Source organism: Pieris rapae, chromosome 9, assembly GCF_905147795.1.
Source record: "Pieris rapae chromosome 9, ilPieRapa1.1, whole genome shotgun sequence".
Classification (NCBI taxonomy): domain Eukaryota; kingdom Metazoa; phylum Arthropoda; class Insecta; order Lepidoptera; family Pieridae; genus Pieris; species Pieris rapae.
Window position 1 is genome coordinate 4,416,143 of NC_059517.1, and position 22,775 is coordinate 4,438,917.

Genomic DNA, 22,775 nt, shown 5'->3' on the forward strand with positions numbered 1-22,775 from the left:
TATGTTTACAAGCTGTAAAGTTCTCTAAATAAAAGAAATCTATCGAGTATTCAAAAAACGTTAGACTAGTAATCCAAATATGCGTCTCTGTGGTAGCGGATCACCAATCGCGGCTGTGACTAATGGAATTTTCTAACGTCTGCATAAGAAATCGTTCATACGGCGTGGGAAAACGATGTGTGTCAGGAACAGACATCTGAGCCCAACAGGCCAGGTTGAAGCACCACTGGGTTTCGTAAGTAGGACTTAAACTAGCGTTGATCCATGGAAATATGTATTAAACTTGTAGTAGCTATGTGAGCGGATAAGGTTCTGCTGTTACCGCATTCCGCATAAGGCAATTGTTGGTATCTCTTTGGGGATTTAGTGGGTATGCACAAAAGCGATCCCCACATAACCCTGCCGCACCAAGCAGTCGCGCCGCGGTAGGGTATGCGGAATGCAGTTATGAGGTAAAAAAAAAAACAGTTGCTTCAGCCTGCGACACTCGTCAAGTGTCGATCTAAGACTTCAGGTCTTAGGTCCAAAACCTGGCTGTGTACCAATGGACTTTGTCTATGTGCGTATCGAAACCTTATTTGTACTGCTTAGGAATCATCGTGAGGAAACCGGTACGTCTTAAATATATCTAAAAAAATCGTGTCATCGATTTTTTGCTTATCAGATAGAAAGCTGGTCATCTACTTCTCCATGAACTCAAAATGATCACAGAAACGGATGCAACTTCAGACCTAGGTAAGTTGAAAGACAAGGTGTAAAAAAATTAAATTTACGCGGATTAACTCGCTAGCTCCGTTTTCGTATTTATTTATAACTAAGAAATATACATTTTTTTTACTCTCACATTATGTGGGTATAATGATAGAGTTTAAAATTTTTCGTGTTGGATCACTTCACTGATTTTTTTTAAATCTTCATCAACTAGCAAGCTCTATGAAAGGTCAAGAAACTCTGTGCCAAGGAGAAAAAAGGGAACCCTAAAATATAAAAGAGTTTTCTTAATCTTTATAAAAAATGTGTGACTTAAATCTTCCTAAAATTATGTAAAACTTGTTATAAAGAGGTTACCCAATCGAAGTTCAAAATTCATCACCCGCTTTATAAGTTCCGGCTAAGTTGCTTGTTTAGGGCTCCTGTGATATTGTTTCAAATTGTAATTGGTTTAAATATCAAAATCGATCTAACCACGATTATGCATTTTCTTAAAAATCAATATCGGATTTATAACATCTAATATATAAAACTCTCGTGTCGCAGTGTTTGTGGTTAAGTCCTCCGAAACGGCTTGACCGATTCTCATGAAATTTTGTGTGCATATTGGGTAGGTCTGAGAATCAGACAACATCTATTTTTCATCCCCCTAAATGTTAAGTATAATCCACCCCAAATTATTTTTTCAATTTTAGATAAAAAAATTTTTTTTATCTAAAATATTAAATTTTAAAAAAAATACATACAACCCCTAAATTTCACCACTCTACGATCAACTCCTATTTTTTATTATGAATGATATACATGGCAAAACGACGTTTGCCAGGTCAGCTAGTATTGTTATAAGATTATTGTCATTCTGTACTTCTGTGAATGAAGGGTAATCGAACCTTCGTCTAATAACGGTCGATTAATGTGATTTATTCATAAAAGCAATAAATTGCACGTTTATTTTGATTCATTTGTTTATTAGTTGATGGCAAAAACAAGGTGCGCAGCAGTGTGACCATATGTGGCAGGATCCTGCCTTTTTGGCAGATTTAGCCCTTGGTTTTACTCTCTGGCAGGATTGTTTGAAGTTTTAGAAATCTGGCAGTAATTGGCAGTTATAGCAATATAAGCTGGCAGATTTGGCAGTATAGTCTATAAAAAGAGTAGGGTGTAGTATCGCAGTAGTAGAAAAAGCAGTAGCTAGGAATTTTAAAATTCCAATGGCAACATTGGCAACGCAAAGACCTTTTGTTCCGGGATTTCCCATAATATCTCTAGTTGAATGTGTAGTTCATTCAATTATAAACTTTAAAGTGTTGCGCAAAATGTTTATAATAATATTACATCTTTATTTGTAAGTTGTTTTTCTGATTAGTCGGATTAGAAGAGAAGACATACTTTTGTTTCTGATTTCGTGCGGTGTAAATGTCTTCCTGATTTATAATGAAACGTAAATATGAACGATTATATCGCCCTGAGTGGGAGCAGGATCCATCACTTTCGTCCTGGATAACAAAAGCGATAGACGAAGATGTTGCATGGTGTAAAGCTTGTAACACCAAGTTGGTACCTAGGTTGTCTATTATAAAAGAACATGCAACCACTAATAAGCATAAGAAGAACATGATCGGATATAGTGGGCAGTCCTCGGTGAGTACTTATACATTTTTTTAACATAATCACAGGAAAATTGTAGGAAGTATTAGTAAGTTAGTAGCACCATTGCTAATAAAATTTCTGTATGATTTTAGGTGAAAAAGTTTTTTAAAACGTCTTCACTGGAAGATGAGGTGAAAAAAGCAGAGCTGAACATGTGTGCTCTGTTGGTAGAACATAATTTACCCTTTCGCGTCATGGATCATATGAGTGAAATCATTTCCAAATGCTTTACCAATCCAGAGGTGGCGAAGAATTTCTCCTGTAAACGAACCAAAGCAGCTGCGGTTACATATAATGTTTTGAAGCCGGAACTGGAGAGGGAAATGCAAGCAGATTTAAGATCATGTCAGAATGTTAGTACCCGTGCACCAGTGTATTCTTTGATAATAGATGAGAGTACAGACGTTTCATCTACGAAAATGCTTGCTATAGTAACTAAATACTATTCTGAAAAATCAACAGCGTTAAAAACTAAATTTCTAACTATGGTAGATTTAGAAGGGGAATCGGCACAAGATTTGTTTGACGCTCTTTCAAAGGCGTTGCGTGATTTAAATCTTGATATAAAAGATGCAGTTGGTTTCGGAGCCGACACTACCAATGTAATGTTTGGTGAACATGGTGGAATCATTGCTAAAATTAAGAATGTGAATCCGCATTGCTTATTTATCAAATGTGTCTGTCATTCCACGGCTTTATCGGTTAGTCACGCAAGCAAAGACACATTACCGAGAGCTGTGAATCAAGTAGTGAAAGAAGTTTACGGGTATTTTGCTCACAGCAGCAAAAGACAGAGGGAATTTTTTGAGTTCCAAGAATTTGTTAATACAGATAAACACAAAATACTACAACATTACGATATTCGTTGGCTGTCATTCCACTCGTGTGTGAACAGAATTCTTGAGCAATGGGATGCGCTAAAACTTTATTTTCAAGGCCAATATTTAGATGACAAAAATATATCCTCTCAATTTTTGTACGAAAGCTTTAATAACAAAATATATAAATTATATTTTTACGCACTTGATTATATTCTGCCTTTTGTGAATAAATTAAATACGGTGTTTCAAGGGGATTATGTGACTGTACACTTGGTTTATAAAGACGTGTCTGAAATGTTTATGGCACTGTTAAGCTGCTACATGAAAGTCAGTTACGTAAAGAGTACAGATCCACATCTTCTAGATCCGACATCCAGCGTTAACTACCTTCCTTTGAAATGTATGTATTTAGGTGTTAACGTCAGCAGAGAAATCACTGGTCTAGCAAGAGATATAAATTTGAAACCTGCGATACAATCGTTTCTTGAGCACATGCAATCATTTCTTATCCAACTTTCAAGTCAACTGAAGACACGTCTGCCATTAAATACCCTTTTTAAACAATTACAGTTTCTAACTCCTCAAGACGTTGTATACAAGGAGTTTTCTTCGATAGCAAATGTTGTCACCCAATTTCCTAATCTTGTTGATGAACATACAATTCAAAAAATTGACGATGAATACAGACAATTAAAACTTGATAAAGATGTCAGTGATTTATTAGAATCTGGTGGGAGTAATGCGAACCCAATTCTAAGTGTTGATAAATTTTGGGGTGCCGTTGGCAAAATCCGAAATTCAAATGGAAACTTAAAATACGTTTATGTTTCTAATTTTGTAAAAGGTTTGTTGTGTTTGCCAATGTCGAATGCTGCTTGCGAAAGGATTTTCTCTAAAATCAACCTCTTAAAAACAAAAACGCGGAATAGATTTACAAATAAACATGTCGCCTCTATTTTACATGTAAAACAGGGCATTAGTGAACATGGTGATTGCGTTTCATTCCAGCCAACTAAAGAAATGATTAAACAAATGACAAAAGCGATGTATAAAGAAAGTGATCAAGAAGAATACGATGCGAATACGAATACGAATATATAATTTTTACTTAAGTTTTTAACTTTCTGTACAATTATTAAATAAAACTACAAAAATTACTGTATCTATTATTTTAAATTATATTGGCATTATTTTGGCATTTTGTACATAAATGTTGGGCAGGATTTGTCAGTTTTCTTGCCTAAGCGGGGCAGGATCCCCAATTTAAAGTTGGTCACACTGGTGCGCAGGTTTAGCCAGTTAACGAAAGGATTCCAGTTGAGTTGCACGTAGTGCGCGCGAATGTAACTTTTCCAAGTGTTACGTAAAATTTTATTTGGATTTTCGTGTTAAAGGATGGATTAATATTTTTTCATTGTAAGTCCCGTTTTTTTATTAAAGCTAACTTCTGGAACTTATTTTTAAATAAAATATTATATATATTGATAGTTATTGTTAATATTTAAATAGATATTTTTTCACTTATATATAGACATAAGCGGACAAAAACGGTTTCATAGCAAACCTATAAGAAGACTAAAACTACAAAACCAATCATTTTAATTAATGCGCAGCTACGTAGTACGTACTGAGATTTTGTATATAAATATTATATAATATTTTTCGATATATAAACTGCCAGTACAAAACCATCTAATACTAGGCGTTAGAAACAGTGTTTAACTGATACTATACTTATAAATAATGATAGACATAATGTTCTTAGTTTAAAAACAAAAGACTTAAACATTTAATTGTTAATGAATGATTATTGAATGAATTTACTTTTTCTTATTCGTATTTACAAAAGTGAGCTCGATAATTTGTCATTCCATCAACTATTTTCAATCAATCAGTTTTTCATGTTTTTTTTATTACGACATCCAACAATAAGCTATAAGCCAACCAAACATTACCAACAACAACATATATCATTAAATAAAAAATATTTTTCGAATTACGAATTTAATTAACTATTTACTTAACTCGACGTTTCGAGTACTTTTCGTCAAACGTGATTAGGAGGTATACCTAAGATATTCCTTAAAAGTGTTTTAATTCATTGCAGTGTAACTGTCAAAGAGAAATCAATTTACATTTTTTTATTATTATTAAAACAAATCTCATAGCGTAACAGACTTTTACAAATCGTGGAGTACTGAAATAATAATTTAATACATATACATTCACAATAAGACATTCTTAGATAACTTAATTTGGTAAATCTAGCAGAGGGGCTGTTGTGATCTAGGGGGTGAGAAGGTAACTCTCGCCCCGTTGAACAAACACAATAAACGAAATAAACAATAATGTTGCCTTTAATTTACTTTACCATCCTCCTGGTTCTGACGACCTGACTATCCCTTGTTTAAATAGTGGCTGATAATAATTCTAAGCAAAGAAAAGTCCTAAGTAAATCTCTACCTTCTTCTAACTAATCTAAATCTCTAACTTCAACTTCAACCAAAAAAAATAATAAATATATTTAACTTAAACTTTTACTTTTCTTCAAGCTACAAAAATAAAACTCTTGTTTGAACGCGCTCAGGAATTGTGTTTAGGTTAATATATAATAATATAGTCGATTAATATATAATAATATATCGAGAAGCTACCATCACCCTTGACTTCATTAACATATCCAGTCTAAAAATTAACAACCAAGATTTTAAAATGATGATGTTTTAACGTAATTTTAAAACTTATCAATTCTTATTTAATGGAATCGCACCCAACGCAAATTATTAACCTCGGAAAATATCTGATTATGGCTGATAGCCGATTGCAGATGAAAGAGAACACAAAAAAGCTGAGCATTAAAGTAATCATATCGGTTCGACCCCAAGAATGTATAACTTTTCCAGTTTTGAACTTTCATTTCATTAGGACATTCCATGAGCAAAGATCAAAGAGGATCTTTAAATCCTAAATTCAATTAACTACACATACTTTATTGGAATTTTTATATTTTGGTGTCGCTGCAATTTCTCCAACACATTTTACTCCCATTCGCTGTATTATGTCGTCTGCCGCCTTATATAAAATTAAAATAAAAAAGTTCATAAGATGAACTTCAAAACAAGGTCAAAGTAAAATTGGGATTTATAATCAATATTATTATCGACTAGGATAATAATATTGATTATAAATCCCAAACTTAATTTTCATGTTACATGTCATACGAGGCTGTGACACTAATTTGCCTTTTAATATACTGAATGACTAAATATGAACAAGTATTGGTATTTATTATTATAAGACATTGATTTGTTCTTATTACCAGTTTTCAATTGAATACAGATTAAGATTTCAGAACTTTTAGTAACTATATGCACGGATCATTATGAGTTGTTTTATATTATTTTAAGTAGGTATAAAATTAAATAGTCATAGTCAATGCATATAATACGACTTTATTAAGATATAAATTTATAACTGACAGATGACTGTTAGATTAAAATAATAAAATTCTTACATACTTCAAAATAAATGAAAAAAAAAACAATCAGTATAGCACATTTTCGTACGTTTATGTTTTAAAGAGGAAATAAATATGTTACACATAAAATTGTATTAGTTCAAATAACTCTTCTTGTACTTTTTGTATAATAAAAATGAAAACCAATAATATAAATAGCTATGCTTAGTCATAAAAACAGAAACATTTGCATAACAGCTTTATTGCAAATAAAATAGCAAGCTGAGTGAAAAATTACGCTTCTTTTTCTATTAACAATTTAATTTGATTGAAGTGTGACACCAGCAATTTGGTTATTAAATACTGTCAAAACAGCAGGTAACAATTTATATTTTTCTGTACTGAGCCACCTCTCTAAACGTTATTATTGGCTACTATGGACACGTCGAAGCCCCTCGTTCGGTATTTTTAGGTTAAAAACTTCGAGGTTCTGAAACAAGCTTGTATGAGCGGGGGTTTAAATATTTCATACATACATATACATGAACAAAATAATAAGTGGGCAGGCAAAAAGTTCGCTGGCTGACAGATAGAGTGCGGTAATAGTATTAGATAAATATGGTTTTTAGGTAGCAGTAGTACCTTCAAAAGGCACTTGTATAACTTTTACATCTGTTATTAATTTCTATTACTTTGTGAAATTTTGAGTAAAGGAATCGATCATTGCTTTTGGTGAAGAAAATACTATTGAAGTCAAAGCCTGGCTCGATAAATTTTATTCAGACTGCACCAGGAAAATTAACCATTGAGAAGTAGTTTGCTGAGTTAAAACTAGGTGAATTGAGCACTACGGCGAAACGAGCTGTGCCGCACGTAATTATAATCAATCTAAAACAATTCATTGACTTCAAATAATAACATTAAATATAACATATTACTACTGTACTGAATGTGATGTTAACTTTACACAAGAGTAAAATAATAATAATAACATAATGTTGGAGCCTTAAAATAAAGCTTAAAACATTCGCAGGTTTTTAATTTCCTAATATAAGATACAATAAAATTGAGTACAGTTTGGTATTTTACCTGACTCAGAATACTGACTCCTACCTAAGAGTAGAGAATTAACATTTACACAAGGATTAAGCTCATGTTGTTCAGGTACGACCTCAAGCAACAAACACAGATGACAGTAGACCATAAGGGCCTACAGGACATATTAACAAAGCACAGGCTGTGCCAACAGTTCTGCGACATAATTATGTAATATGTGAAGGAGGCAAACATAAATGTAAGATCATGTCTCGCTTGATCGCAAGCGTGATAAGAGTAGTAGTAGTATAAGAGAAATTAGTCACTAGATACAATGGCCCGCTGCCTACTCAGTATGTACTCACATTCTACGGATCGAAAAAAATAATAATAATAATAAACAATGAATTTAGATCACTCTTATTTATCCTTCCCCTTCATGGTTATTTAAACAATTGTTATTGTAAACTCTTGGTAATTTGAAATTTATCTCTGGTCCCTTGAGTTTTAAGTTGTAGAGAGTCGACTCTATTATAATTGGCATATAAATGAGGAACTATTATTTAGTACCACGATAAATGCGTCCTTCTAACGTTAGAATTTTACTTGACTATAATTTAGAGACTGCCTTCTTAGACCATATTTTATATTACTATAATAATAATATTAAATTCCTTGTTTTATCTGTTCCCAGCTCGCGTTGCGAAATGATTTTAAAACTATGATAAAGCTTTAAATATTAAAGTAATCTAGTGATCTTAAAGCAATTTTATATGTATTTTTTGGATGTCACGTAAATCATTGGAAATATTAAGCAAACCGCCTTTAAAAAGCCTTTCGTGTACCGTCGCCTCAATAAAGGTTGCCAATCTTTGTATGACGCCGGCGGGTTGCAAGCACGGCAATTGTAATGTCTGCACTGTAGCAAGATAGACCCACATATAAATTGGTCAATAACTTTCATAAAATGAATTATTATTTTATATTAATTAATAATAAACACATCGACGAAAAAGCTGTTTCTGTTTTGATCCCTAGAACGATTTTCTTTGAAGACATCTCTCCCATCCGGGATTTACATGGTAAGACGATCTATAATAATCCAGCTAATCCAGCTAATCTAAAATATAATCGAAATTTTTCAAATAAAGTGAAACTATTTAAATCAATATAAGTAGCTCATAATGAGAGCTATATTTTAACCAATATGAAATGAATTCTCGAAATCCCAATAAATACCAACCAATTTATCTATCAATAATAATCCTACCTGACGTACATAGTTTGTGTTAATTAGGTATCTACCCATGAGGTAAAATTCCTTAATAGATGAGTATGTTTTTAAAAACATTTTTATTACGTATTTCCTTATTAAAATATCACGTATAAAACTATAATAGTGTTCTTATTTTTTGGTAATGTTAATATTGACCAATTGAAATACCGTCATTGTTTTAAGTCTCTCTTGCATTTGAATAATTTTATAAATGCCGCACCCCATACAGTTCTTACATTTTAGACGCGATTCAGCTGTCGAGTCGCTAAGGTTTTTTAAATTTGTATAGAAGAGAATGCAGTTCTAAAACAATTTGTTTCTATATATGAACATATTCACTCTTTGACCTGATTAAACTATGCTTTGCGATACATTTTTATAAGCTCAGAATTTGCTTTTGAATAAAAATATTTATAATACCAACTGTCAATTCGAATAAAATAGGTATCTTTAAAAGACTATTTATATGGTCTAGTATAAAAATAAATAACTCTGATCGCATTAAACTATATTCTCAAAAGAATTTCTATAGATCTAGAAGAAGATTCTTTTGAGAATACAGTTTTAATCGATGCGAACCCCAAAGGGTATTCTTTATGTTTGCAAGCACCGAAAGATTTTAGATCTATAAGAAAAAAAAACAAATAGACGCAGATTTGTATTGTTTAAATTATGAAATGGTTAGAGTGTACTGGTTTACATTCACATGAATGCCTTAACAACTAAGTTTTTAAAATTATATTTCCTAGAGGGTCTAAAAGGCGAAATATTATTTATAATAAGACAATTCATTTAAGCCAGCATTATTACCTTCGAAAACTCGTTATCTTATTTGATAGAATACTAAATATTTACTTTAAAAACAATTTAAATTTCATATTGACAGTACAAAATTAGGCAATATCATGTGAAGCATAAATGATATGGAATTAAAATTACAAGACGCAGAAGGATACGTGAGGTTATATTACATATGATAGATAGACCAATATGATTTCATTTATAGATATAATTTAAAGTATTAGAAAGCATATAGTTTAAAAATTGATAGTCTTATTGTACTCGTAACATTCTCTCTTTTATACCATAGAAAAAAACATAGACTATAGAACAGAATCGATATTTAAATAGTTAAAATACCTAGAACCTAAGAACCTAACCTAACCTAACCACAGACCTATATAATCATAAAGCTATGCTTTTGCCTAAGTCTATAGCAATAAGGCACTATGAGGAAAATAATTATACTACTCATTGCGTAGAATATTTATAATTCCTGAGTTGTTAGCATAAGATTATAAATTCAAATTTTGTTTTTTTAATGTATTTTTGATGATATTGAATATCAACGATGTTCTTCGGTTTAATTTGAGCTTAAAATAAGAAGACGCCTTAATTATTCCCTCAACCCAAGCCATCGAAGAGGTTGTAGCACTTCGGTTTAAATAGCAACTTAATTAATTTTAGTATAGTAAAATACATGATTATGGCCTTAAATATGACGAGTCTGTATATAACGATGATGATAATATTGTCATAAGGAAAGTCGCTCTATATAAGTTTAAAATTACCAAGAACATTTTAAAACTTAGATGACTTTCTTACTAATATGTATACCTACTCTAGATATTCATCGTCAGAAACGAAAGCTAAAAATATTCATTTGTAAATAATGATTACTAGGAAGATATCAATTAATCATTAGCTTTATTTATCTACCTTTGAAGTAAGACCGCGTCAACTGCCAACTCCATAAAGTTTTCCATTTAATAACTGTTGAAGCTTATTAATAAATCTTAAATTTTGTATTGACATTTGATTCGTTTAAACTCATGTCAAATACAATAATTTAAAAAGTTTTTTATATTATTAAATAAATAGTTAAAATAAAGTAAATGGCGTGACAATGAAAGAATAACAAAAATACGTAGGTACGAGTGGGTACCTGTTTGGAAGCTCAGAGTCTAAAGTACATCTTATTGGTGTCTGTGCATTATAAAATCTATACAAGTAAAAGTGAATCGCAAAATATTCCATACTTTGGTATATATCTACTTAAAAGTAAAACAATTTTATTAAGGTGAATATATATTATATGTACACTTTACTACATAATATAATATCTTATTCAGGTGTTTATGGAAAATCAAGTGTGTATGAACCTTTAATCCCTTTATTGTTAACATTATATTTGTTCATCATTTTGCATCAACTATTTATTAATCACTGTTGTCAATTTAAATGTAATTAGGAGTTAAAGATCAAATTTAATTATAAATTAATATTTCGCTTCTTACCATTATTTGTTTATACGTCATCTTGAATATCGTGAATCAATAAATTGTTTTTATAACTATAATGCTGTTGAAAATTTAGTTTATAAACATCTGTCGACAGACTATCTCATATATAATTTCAGATTTTCATGAAAGCAATCTAAGATACACATAGAGTAAAGAGTAGTCTTGCTCCCAAACTTTGCAGAAGTAAGATAATGTTAAATTATAATGAATTATCTATTTATATCAATATTAAGTGGATTTCCAGGGCAGTACCAGTTTCTCAAAGAAAAGTGACAATGTGAAGTGATCATCGACGACCAATCCTTTTGCAAGCGGCTTGATCTATTAGCGTTGCGGTCATGTCCATTGGGTCACTCTGCATCTTCTACCGCATTTACAATGGAGAGTGTTCTGAGGAGTTTTCTAGTTTAATACCTGCACCTGAGTTTCATCATCGGACGTCGAGGCAGAAATTTATAAAACAAATTTTGCTATATATAAATATTTTGCAGTCATCAAATCATCATTATTAGTCAGTATACGATATCCGCGGAACATTAACACAATAGTTTGATTAAACCAAAAAAATCTATTCAGAATACCACACCTACATTGGTCATATAATTAATCTGCTTGGTGACCTGCATTAACAATTGTGCAATATTACTGTAATAATTTCTAAAACAATTGAATGCTGATTATAATGTACATAGTCCGTGTCTATGACTAAACAGTTTAAAAATATCGCATATTTAGTCATTTACGGCGTGTACGGTAATAATAATTTCGAATTAACTTGCCAACCACCCCGCTAACTGCCACCAATAATATAATACATGATCTAGAACTTTATTTTATTTAGTTATTTGTAATTATTGGTTTAAATGATTGTTACTGCTACGAATCCTCCCCTAAGCCCTATTTATTATAAAGTCATTGATTAAGATTAAACGATAATTTGATCCATTCATTTATTTCATTATTCTTCTTGAATCTAAAAAGGTTTTTGCTGTCCTTTACTAGCTATATTCCACCGTATATGTATATTTTTAAATTAATCTACAATTAATATGGCAATTTAAGTATTATTTAATTTATTTTGTCTCTAATTTTATTTTGTTAACTTAGTCACGCAATTCTCACACTTTTCCCAACTAGAGTTTCCATGACAAAATAATAACAATGGGTTCGATCGTAAGAAAATAGTCATAGGCATAGATTATAAACGTTATTATAGACAAATGGGCATGAGAATTATCTGAGGTAAAGTGATACTGCCCGGGTAATTTCGTTAATATGAAAACAATCCCTTCCAAAATACCGGATATGCGTTTATTAATTTAACAATCTAATTAATTAGTGATATTTGAACCGACGTGTTCCACTAATTGTACTAGATAATTCTAGAATATATCTATAAAATATTTAATTAGATAAATCACAAACTCTGGTATTTTTAAATAATAAGATAATTACACATTGCTCACTTCTATTGAGATCCAGATATAGCCATTTCTAATTTTCCCGACAAAGATGCTAGCAATTCGCTAGACTGCGTTTTAGTTCTATAAAAAAGTTGCCACTCCTATGTTGAAATTAGTGTTACTCAAGATAAGTGGTCTTGTACGCATATTATTACTACTCTTATCAAAAACTATATCGAACGGAATCTTGAAATTGATATTGTTGTTGTCAATCATAAAGTATAAAAAGTATCTCAAAGTTTATTAACCGTGTAATTTTTATTTGCTTATATCTTCTAAGTAATGTTGTGTCGTACTTATGAAAATTATTGAAAAAAGGACCACCTTTGAACTTGTTTTAAAGTTGGTCGTGACACTACTTAATTTAAATACAATACACGGTGACTCGTAATTTATCGGTTAAACCCACGTTTTGTTAAGGATTTTACGCTAAGATGTGGAATCTTACAACGATCTACTAGAGATTGTTATAATAAATGCAAAATTATCTAAGCAGTAATAATCGCGGTTGACAAACAAGTTTCTTGATAGTGGTCATTTCATACCTCGTCTCCAAGTTGTCGCTACGATTGGTACTTTATAAGTTTACAACACTTTGTCCTGGTGTTGGATAGTTTGATGCTTCAGGGAATCCAATTATACAGAAAAAGGATGTTTGCATGTCAAGAGTTGCGCTGTTACTCATTTTTTTTCGAGTGCGAGTGTAGGTTTGATTTGATGTTTTTTTTCTTTAATAATTCCGAGACGCTTAGAATAAAATCATTAGCCAAACCAACGTTAAAAATAGGAAACTTAGTTCAAACGTCTCTCACTCACTTTTCTTTTTTCACGAGTGAAATTACAGAATACTGGGAATTAGTTATATGAAATTTAACGAAAATATTAATTTTGTGTGCCGTTACCTTTATGTCAAACAAAATTAGAATTCACGATAAAACGTATATTACGTATATAATATAGTAACAGTAGTACAATTGTAGAAGTTTAAATAGTAAACAGTACGCAGTTGCTTAAATTATTATTAAGCCCATTCTTAGTTTGGTAATTTATATCAACGTGCAAGAAAACGTGGGAGATATTTGCGACCGGAGACGAACATCTTGGTTTAGAAGTTCTCAGCAAGGGTTTGGTAAAGGAAGAAGAAGTGAAGTAAAGGACAGAGGAAAAAAAATACCGTTTATGGGAATAAATACTAATTTGAATGAATAAAATTTGATTTCCATATAAAAAACAATTCTGTCTAAATTTATTAGTCAGCAAGCAGCTAATATTTCACTCATTCATAATAAATTCTCCGAAAATTTTGCTAATTTAATTTTATATAATTATAAATCGTGTAGTACTCTGAAGTGTTATGAAAATATCGTTGTAAATATATGATATTAAATCAAAACGAATAAAGCAATTGGAATTAAATTACGAATATAACATTAATTAAATTAACCGGGCATCATTCGTACAATTTACTTAGCTCCCAATAAATAATCCAATATTTTTTTTAAATATTGATTTGTATATACATTCTTGACTTGTATTCCGTTACTTCCAATTCCTTATCACTTACATACCAAACTTAATTTTGGGTGAAACGTACAAAAATCTGTTCGTCCGTAACCCAATAATATTACCCTATTCCTCAGATAAAATGTCGAAAATGTTGTATCACAAGGCTTTCAGAGGCATTAATATAAAACCTTTACCGTTGCTATAGAGTATAGAGTATTCACATTCGTGACAATGTGACCAACGGCTATGAATATGTCGTGATATGTGATAACAAGTATTTAACATCGCCGATGATTATAATAGTAACTGAATTATTGCTAATCCAAAATTACTTTTCATGTTTTCAAAATCTGATATTTTACTAAAATACCTACATAAATAAATTAACAGCAAACCTATATAAAAAGGTTTAGATTACATGACTATTGTAAATTAACGACTTCGAGGCCATGTGCAGGAAATAGTTAATGATATAATAGGGTCTGTACATATATTTATATCGCTTATTGCTTACTATGATTATGCCAGGTTTCTTTCAGTCCAAATCTTTTTCCATTACCGCGTTTATTTTTTGTTATAAATTTGACAATATGGAATGATGACACCTTGATAATATGGAATGGAAGTGCTTCAACTATAACGGGTAAACACAATTTCGATTTCCACCACGTGTAAGTGAGTTTTGTGACCGTAAAGGACTTGCACCATCCAGAACTTATTGAGTTATCGTGATAATGCGAATGCTATTTCTCGCGTAGTAATATATTGAGTAATATATATAATAATATATAGAGAAAAATTTTGAGTAAAAAGGAAACTCCGTTTATAATTCTAATTGTGTCAAGAAATCTGCGTTTGTACATGAGTATTTTCTTTATAAATATTATCTTTAATTAATTCATTTGTTTGGCATCTCGTATTTAATAGCTGTCGCAGAATTTATGATTTTAAAAGGTTTTAGAGCTCTGTAAAATATTTTGCCTTAAAAACCTAGTTACGTAAATATTAATCGATACCTACAACGCACCAAAAAATGTATTGAATGTGGTATGGCGTTTATATTGTGGGCAATTATGATTATCATATAAGTGAGGACGTAGTATCGTCTAACTCTAATTAATCTAAATTAAAACGATGGTTATTTGATATGCTTGAATTGATTTAGAAAATTTATGTTATTTTAATTTTTCGATGTATAAATATAAATGTACATCACGAGTTGATGATTGAACGCTGCTTTAACGATGAGAGGTATTATATTATTCAGTTATAGAGAATACTTGTAGAGAATTTGTTAGTGCCTGCAAAAAAGTCAGCGACAGTCTTCCACTGGGTCTATATATCTATCTGTTTGTTCGCAATAAACCGTGCAGTATGCACGGAATTTATTGGTGTGTCTATAAGAATGCATAATAGTTTAGGTAAAATATTCGATACGTTATATTATAGTCATCATCGTGTATAGTTGTTATTAAGAAGCTGTATATGAGTATCTCCAATTCTAATGTAATTTTAATAATGGAAAGAAAACGTAATAACCGTTTCTATCAAAACTATCTCATACATTTTCATCGCATGTTATTCCATCGGTGTAAGTGTATCGTAGGTAACTGATACTATTACAATAAATTACCTTAGTTATCCGTTTATTTACAATAACTACTCCATTAAGTGTATTATATTTTTTATTGCAAACATATTTTAATTTTAATTTGAAAATGATATAACGTGTAACATTACTGGACTTATATGAAAAATAATGTACTTGAAACGACTTGTAATAACTTCGTAGTGAAATTAGCATCTATATATATTAGGGTTTACAAAAAGTAAAAAAATAATTAATCAGCGAAGTTGAAATATAATCCATTTCCTTTGTTTCAGATTTACATCAAATATTTACGATGGCAATAGTAATTGGAGCAAAAGATAAATAGACAATACAATGAGTTTTATCAATAATGAAACGAACGTTACTCTTAATATATCGGAAACTGTAGACCCCACGCACATTTTTGGACCGCAACGAGATTCCTTATTCATAGTTATTCCGATAACAATAATATACGCTGTTACTTTCGTCACAGGGTTGTTTGGAAATATTTGTACATGTATAGTCATAACGCGTAACAAAAATATGCACACAGCAACAAATTATTACTTATTTAGTTTAGCAATATCAGATTTACTTTATTTAGTTAGTGGCATGCCCCAAGAAATGTATTCAATATGGTACAAATGGCCCTACGTGTTTGGGCAAACCTTCTGTCTGCTTAGAGGATTAGCTGCGGAAACATCAACAAATGCTAGTATTTTAACAATAACTCTCTTCACAATCGAAAGATATTTAGCGATATGCCACCCATTCGTTTCACACAAAATGTCGAAACTTTCACGAGCAATAAAGCATGTTATCTTGTTGTGGATCATATCGCTTGCACTGGCGTTGCCCCAGGCGCTTCAATTTGGCATTAAAAATCATAAAGGCGTTACTATGTGCCTACAAACAAGGGTGATTATTAAACACTCCTTCGAATTGTCTACGATATTTTTATTTATTGCACCAATGCTTGTTATAACAGTCCTTTACTCGCTAATTGGACTTAGATTGAATAAATCTAATTTTTCAAAAGAAGTACCGGAGGAAATACATAAAAGCAAACGAGTGATTCAGAAAATCCACAGGAAAAATAGTACACAGTCGACTAGGCGAGTTGTAAAGATGTTGGGTAAGTTCTTATGTTGTTCATAGAGGACGAATGTTTTTACGTATTCTTCTGCTACAAACAAATAACTGTACAGCATGTATAGAAACAAGACTTTTTTCTTTCTTTATGTATAATATTTTTAGGTCTTTCACCTTATATGCTTAGAGCATATTTCTATATGTTTCAATTTTAAATATTTTTTATGAAATGTAAAGTAAAATATGAGTGCCTTTTCCTATATCTATGGAATGGATTAATATTGATTTAAAATATTAAAGGGTTTGCTCGTTATATTTCGTTAGTAAAAAACATACATTTATGGCATTTAAATAAACAAGAACTGTTTTAATTATTATCTTATGAATATTCGATATTTAAATGAAATATTTTATTTTTTTACGATTTAATTCTCTTTCTAGTTGCCGTAGTAATAGGTTTCTTTATCTGCTGGGCGCCGTTCCATGCACAAAGGCTCGTCGCAATCTATGGAACGGCTGACAATCACTTGGCAAAATCGTCTCTGCTGTTGTCAGCGTATCACTTCTTAACATACACTTCTGGAGTCTTTTACTACGTGTCCACCTGCATTAATCCCATATTTTACCACATAATGAGCAATAAATTCAGAGAAGCGTTTAAGGTTAGTTTTATCTTTGTAAAATTTTATTACAAAATTCATCATATGTTTATATAAATTAAGTTTTGCTATTTAATATATTACTCATGAAAAAGTAAGAATTTGAATGTGAAGCATATTTTCATTCTCCCCGTTTACTTATGACTGATCCGATACAATTTAAGGCTCGCCAGACCGATTGAGGCGTCCCGCTTGATCAACTACCATGAATTTTGTCTTTGCACTATTAATAAAAAGACCGACCATTTGAAAGGCACCGACTCTGCGCCGTTGTCTACTCTGCCCATCGACATTTGACTCTCTTCTCTCATATAGATTAGGCAATCAGTTCCACTAAGTATTCTGGAACATCCATCTCTAAGAATTTTCCAAAACTAATATTTATAGATGACAAAAAAACCATAATACCTACGTATAGAAAATATGCTCTTATACTGTTGACTTGCAAACTGATCTCCAAAGTAATCCGTTAACACATTTCAGATTACAATGGCCCAGTGTTGTTGTCGGGAAACAACGAGATCTGCTGCGAAGCGTTGTTCATATACAGCTGTACCATTCTCACGACAACCAACATCAAACGGATCGATGAACTCTGGTATCATATTTTTGGTTGCACCTTATTTTATTCTTATATTATGTGCCATTGAAACGGCTGTTTAAAAATAATTGATTATTAATTAAAATAAGTGATTTTTTTATACCTGGAGTCGTTGACTTCCTCGCAATGTTTTAAATGTATGTGCAAGCAATAATTTTGTATCGATAAATCCATTAGTGGCTTATGCGGGGTTCAAAGGCTAGATATCAGAGTTACAGCACGTGCCTAGACTAAGACTACCTTAACGTATAATATAATTTGTATTTCAGGTTCCTTCAAACAGCAGCTGAGTATAAAAGGACTGCAACCAGAATATACCTGTACCAAAGAAAACATTCCAACCTCCCGTGTTTTTAAAGTTTGTGAGAAATGTAAACGTACATTTTCTGTTCCCTCTCTACTGGAGCTTAAAAGTTGTAGTCATAAAGCCCATATTGATACACAAATCGCTAATAGTGCTTAATAAATATAAAATAATATAGGACTTCATTGAAATAATTTGTGAACTCGAGATTAATTATTTAGAATTGCAGATTTTGTCTGTGATTGTAATGCATAGAAAATGGAACAAACGGAGGAATCTTAAAGAACCAACTACATATTTAGAGACTAGTTTAAAAAAACTTATTTTTTAGTTATGTACTACGATAGTTGATTTGAATAATATTAAATTTATTTTCTTTCTTTTTGCGCCTTCACCATTATGTTACGGCATATTATGATCTGGCATAAAAAATTGAATTAACTTACAAAAAAATAAATTTAGAAAGGTTCGGTACTGATTTTATAATTCGTGCAATATTACTTTTAAAGCTTTAATTATTCATATTCATTGCATTATTCTGTAGATCTTCTTCCATAAAAAAAACGCTAACGCCTATAATAATTTTATTTTTATATTCTATTTACTTATTTATTACACTTAAAATATGCTTTTTATAAATTACCATTTTGAATATATAGATTCCAATAAGTAATCAGTTCGATTTATAGTGAAGATATAAAGATATTCTTCTTTTGCAGTATACTTCATATGTTTTATAGTATAATTTCTTTAATTATTAAAAAACTCCATGTTTTTATATTGAATTTTGCACACAAAATAAATGTCAAAGAAACTCAACGATACGCAATAGATAAAAAGTTTAACTACGACTTGTATCACATCTTTATTATAGCGAATTATTAGAACTGTTTTGATTTATTTGGATATTTTACATTTGAAGTTTTATATCGTCGTTGTTCCATTTACGGGTCCACTGATAGTTTGATTAAACCAAATATATTATTGTAAAGTATTTTTATTTTAAATAACATAATTATTATTATAAATTATCTTAAATAAGTGTATTGGGAAATCTGGAAAATTAATGACTGTCATTAAAATAATTTTAAATTAATATAGTTATAATGTAATGAAGGATTGTAAACGTCTTTATCTCTGATTTGAATTAGATCATAAAATAAATGGTTACAATTCAAATTGTCACAGGTTGTTAGAAATAAAACAATTTAAACTTATAATTACTATCACCATGCTTTGAGCACGTAAGATTGAACTTTATGGAAATCAATCGTAAAAAGAAACTATATTATGTAAACGATTTATTTCATGTAGCGTTACTAAGACTACGCTTATGTAATTGTGCATAGAATATAAATATTTTATACAATCTGACCGTATTTGTGTTTTTTTTTTGTGGGAAATGAATTACGCATACCCTGCCATCCCGCGGCATAAGTAGGGTTGGGTTCTGTGCGTACCAACTAAAACTCCACCGGGCGCACCCAGCAATCACCCGAGGCAGGGTACGGGATACCGTATCCTTGTCCGCATCCCGCCACTCGATAAGCCGTTGAATGCTGATATGGAGCTTGGCACGCAAGGGACGTCCTCACATTGGTATATTCGCCCTGATTTGTAAAGTTGAGGTAGGTCGGTTAGTTACAATGCTTGCAATAGTCGCGTCCAACGCGCCTACAGAATGCACGTGTGGTACGCGCTCTGCATGCGCTTAGTTATTTGTGAATGCGTAAGCGCGTGATGTGTTTTATGTGTTATTTACGTGCTGGAGTGACCATTCTATGTGTCTGTATGGTCCAGATTAAATCATTGCAAGGAATTTATTAAGACCTTGGTGTCTGGATGGAGCTGGACACAATAAATATTATATCTGTGTCTGCGCGTGACGATAGTGTCTTGAAGCGCGAAGATTTATAATAAGTTGTGTGGTATCTACACTTTGTGTAAGGGACAGTGACCCACTGTGTGCGAGTATTGGTCCTTATTAAGAAATAACCACTACTGTTGAAGCGATTGGTCATTGGATTAGTCGTTGGCGGCCTGGTGGAACCGGGGGTGAATTACGCCATCTGCGCGTATTGCGTCATCCAAGGGCGTGGCGTAATAAGCTGTGTGTGTATATATATTTGTATAAGGGATAGAGACCCATTGTGTGTGTCAGTTGCGGCTGGGAGGAATTGGCGGTACCCCATTTGTGTGTGATTACGTCATCTCGACTAGCGGCGGTGATTTCAGTTTAAGCGTATGAATTCTAAGTGTGTATAGATTAAGATTTTAGAATTTAAGTTTATAGTATTTATATTGTTTAGATAGTAAGCTTTTTCTTCTTTCTTTCTCTTGGTAATGGGTCTTACACTAATTTTGGTGTGATAGTGAAAGACACATTACTGGACGGGCAAGGCCAGGTCTCCATAAGGGGCCTGGACCAATTTTTGTCGGCAAGATGGCCGAGAGTGACAGAAGGAGTAGGTCTCGCTCTGGATCCCGGAGGCGGGAATTTATACGTGACCTGTCGCCCCCCTCTGTTGTGGTGAAGGCGAGTAAGAAGAAGGCTGCGAAACACGCAGTTGGTCTCGAGGAGGCTGAGCGGGAGATGGTGGAGCAAGTGGCTCGTTCAGCTTTGGAACGCCAATTGCGGAGTGATCGTAGGGAGGCTAGGCGCAAGGAAGAGGCGGATGTTTCTGAGGGCGCCTCAGGCGCTGCCTTAGAGGCTGAGAGGACGGGAACCACGTCATTAATGTCTAGTGACATTAATGACGTGATTTTTAAAGAGGTGCCTGAACTGAGGGAACGGATGGTGGCCCAGGTTCGTCGTATTGTGGAGATTGCGGCGAAGTCGAAGAACCTAAAAGGGGACTTTGTCCGTGACCTCAAGGTCGCAGCAAAAGACCTGGGCGAGATTGTGGAAAACCTTGCAGAACGGTGCTTGGAGGGTGATGAGGGGAGGCGTCTCGAAAGAGATAATAACCGGCTGAGGGCCCGAGTGTCTGACCTTGAGTCGGAAATTTGTGCCCTTAGACGGGACTTTACCGAGCGTACAGCCCGTTCTGTAGAACAGGAAAAGCAAATGGTCGCTCTAAGAATGGAGATGTCGAGAGGAAACAAGCAGTCGGACGAATTAGCGGGTCTATCGGTGAATGGACTCCGCGAAATTATGGCGGGGTTTGTATCGGAAGTTAAAGGGGAGTTGTTGGCGGACATGATGCGGGCGGTGGGAGGCATGATGGATGCTAAGCTAGCTGGAATTGGAGATCGCCTCCTCCCGAGGCCGACCATTCGTCCTCCACTGGCGGCTTCGCGGGTAGTAGATGTGGGTTCTTTTGGTGGAGTCGAGGGGCTTGCTGCGCGGCGGGAGACATCTGAGGTAGGCAATGTTGTCATGGAGGTGACTGAGAATTGGTCGACGGTGACGGGGAAAAAGGGAAAGAAATCAAAGGCGGTTTCCACATCTAAACACACTTGCGGGACATCTGGTGTGGCATCCTCTGCAACGCCCCTGGTGAAGGCCGTGCCTCCTGAACCATTGAGGCTGCCAGTTGGAGGACTATCCCAAGCAAAACCTGGTCTGAGGCAAAATGGTCTTGGGGGTGTAAAGTATGGGCAGGCTGAGCGCAATACTACGCGGACGCTCGTGGAGCCTACTACTGCTGCTGTTGTTCTAACGTTGCGGAAGGAGGCGGCAGAAAGGGGCCACACGTACGCCGCCCTTCTGTCCAGAGCCAAGCAGGACATCAGCCTGACAGGTTTGGGCATTGAAAGGGTGAGCGTGCGTACAACTGCTACAGGGGCGCGGATGCTAGAAATCCCGGGTTCCCAGAGGGGGGAAAAGGCCGACCGCCTCGCGGCGAGCCTTCGGGAGGTGCTGGCGGACGTGGCTCGGGTGGAGAGACCCGTCAAATGTGCGGATCTTTACATCCGAGACCTCGACGACAGCATTACCGTTGAGGAGGTGGTGGCAGCCGTGGCAGCTAAGGGTGGTTGCTCTGCTCACCAAATAAAGCCCGGGCAAATTCTTAGGCGTGACAATGGTATGGGGGACATATTTATCTTATGTCCCATCTCTGCTGCCAAGAAGGTAGCCGAAGGGAGGCTTCTTATTGGGTGGAGCTCGGCCAGAGTAGAGATACGCGAAGAACGACCTCTAAGATGTTTTAAATGCATGCGACTGGGGCATACAAGAGAAGTGTGTACATCAGAAGTGGATTTAGGAATGGCCTGTTATAGGTGCGGGAAGGTTGGACATAAGGCTGGTGATTGCGGTTTGCAGGCACATTGCGTGGTCTGTGCTTCGGCTGGAGTACCA

At 33.5% G+C, this 22,775-nt stretch overlaps 2 protein-coding genes across 2 annotated transcripts; both read left to right on the top strand.

The window, feature by feature from the left end:
* The first annotated feature begins 2,463 nt into the window (after positions 1-2,463).
* LOC123689456 lies at positions 2,464-4,283 on the top strand. The gene has a single exon (XM_045629587.1). It carries the CDS (start codon positions 2,514-2,516, stop codon positions 4,281-4,283), a length of 1,770 nt encoding a protein of 589 aa, XP_045485543.1. The 5' UTR covers positions 2,464-2,513.
* A 207-nt stretch (positions 4,284-4,490) lies between these two features.
* Positions 4,491-19,851, top strand: LOC110992652 (pyrokinin-1 receptor-like). The gene is made up of 5 exons (XM_045629635.1): positions 4,491-4,598; positions 16,107-16,951; positions 17,350-17,570; positions 18,051-18,165; positions 18,438-19,851. The coding sequence occupies exons 2-5, from the start codon at positions 16,168-16,170 to the stop codon at positions 18,629-18,631; spliced, it is 1,314 nt and encodes a 437-aa protein (XP_045485591.1). The 5' UTR covers positions 4,491-4,598; positions 16,107-16,167; the 3' UTR covers positions 18,632-19,851.
* The last annotated feature ends 2,924 nt before the right edge of the window (positions 19,852-22,775 follow it).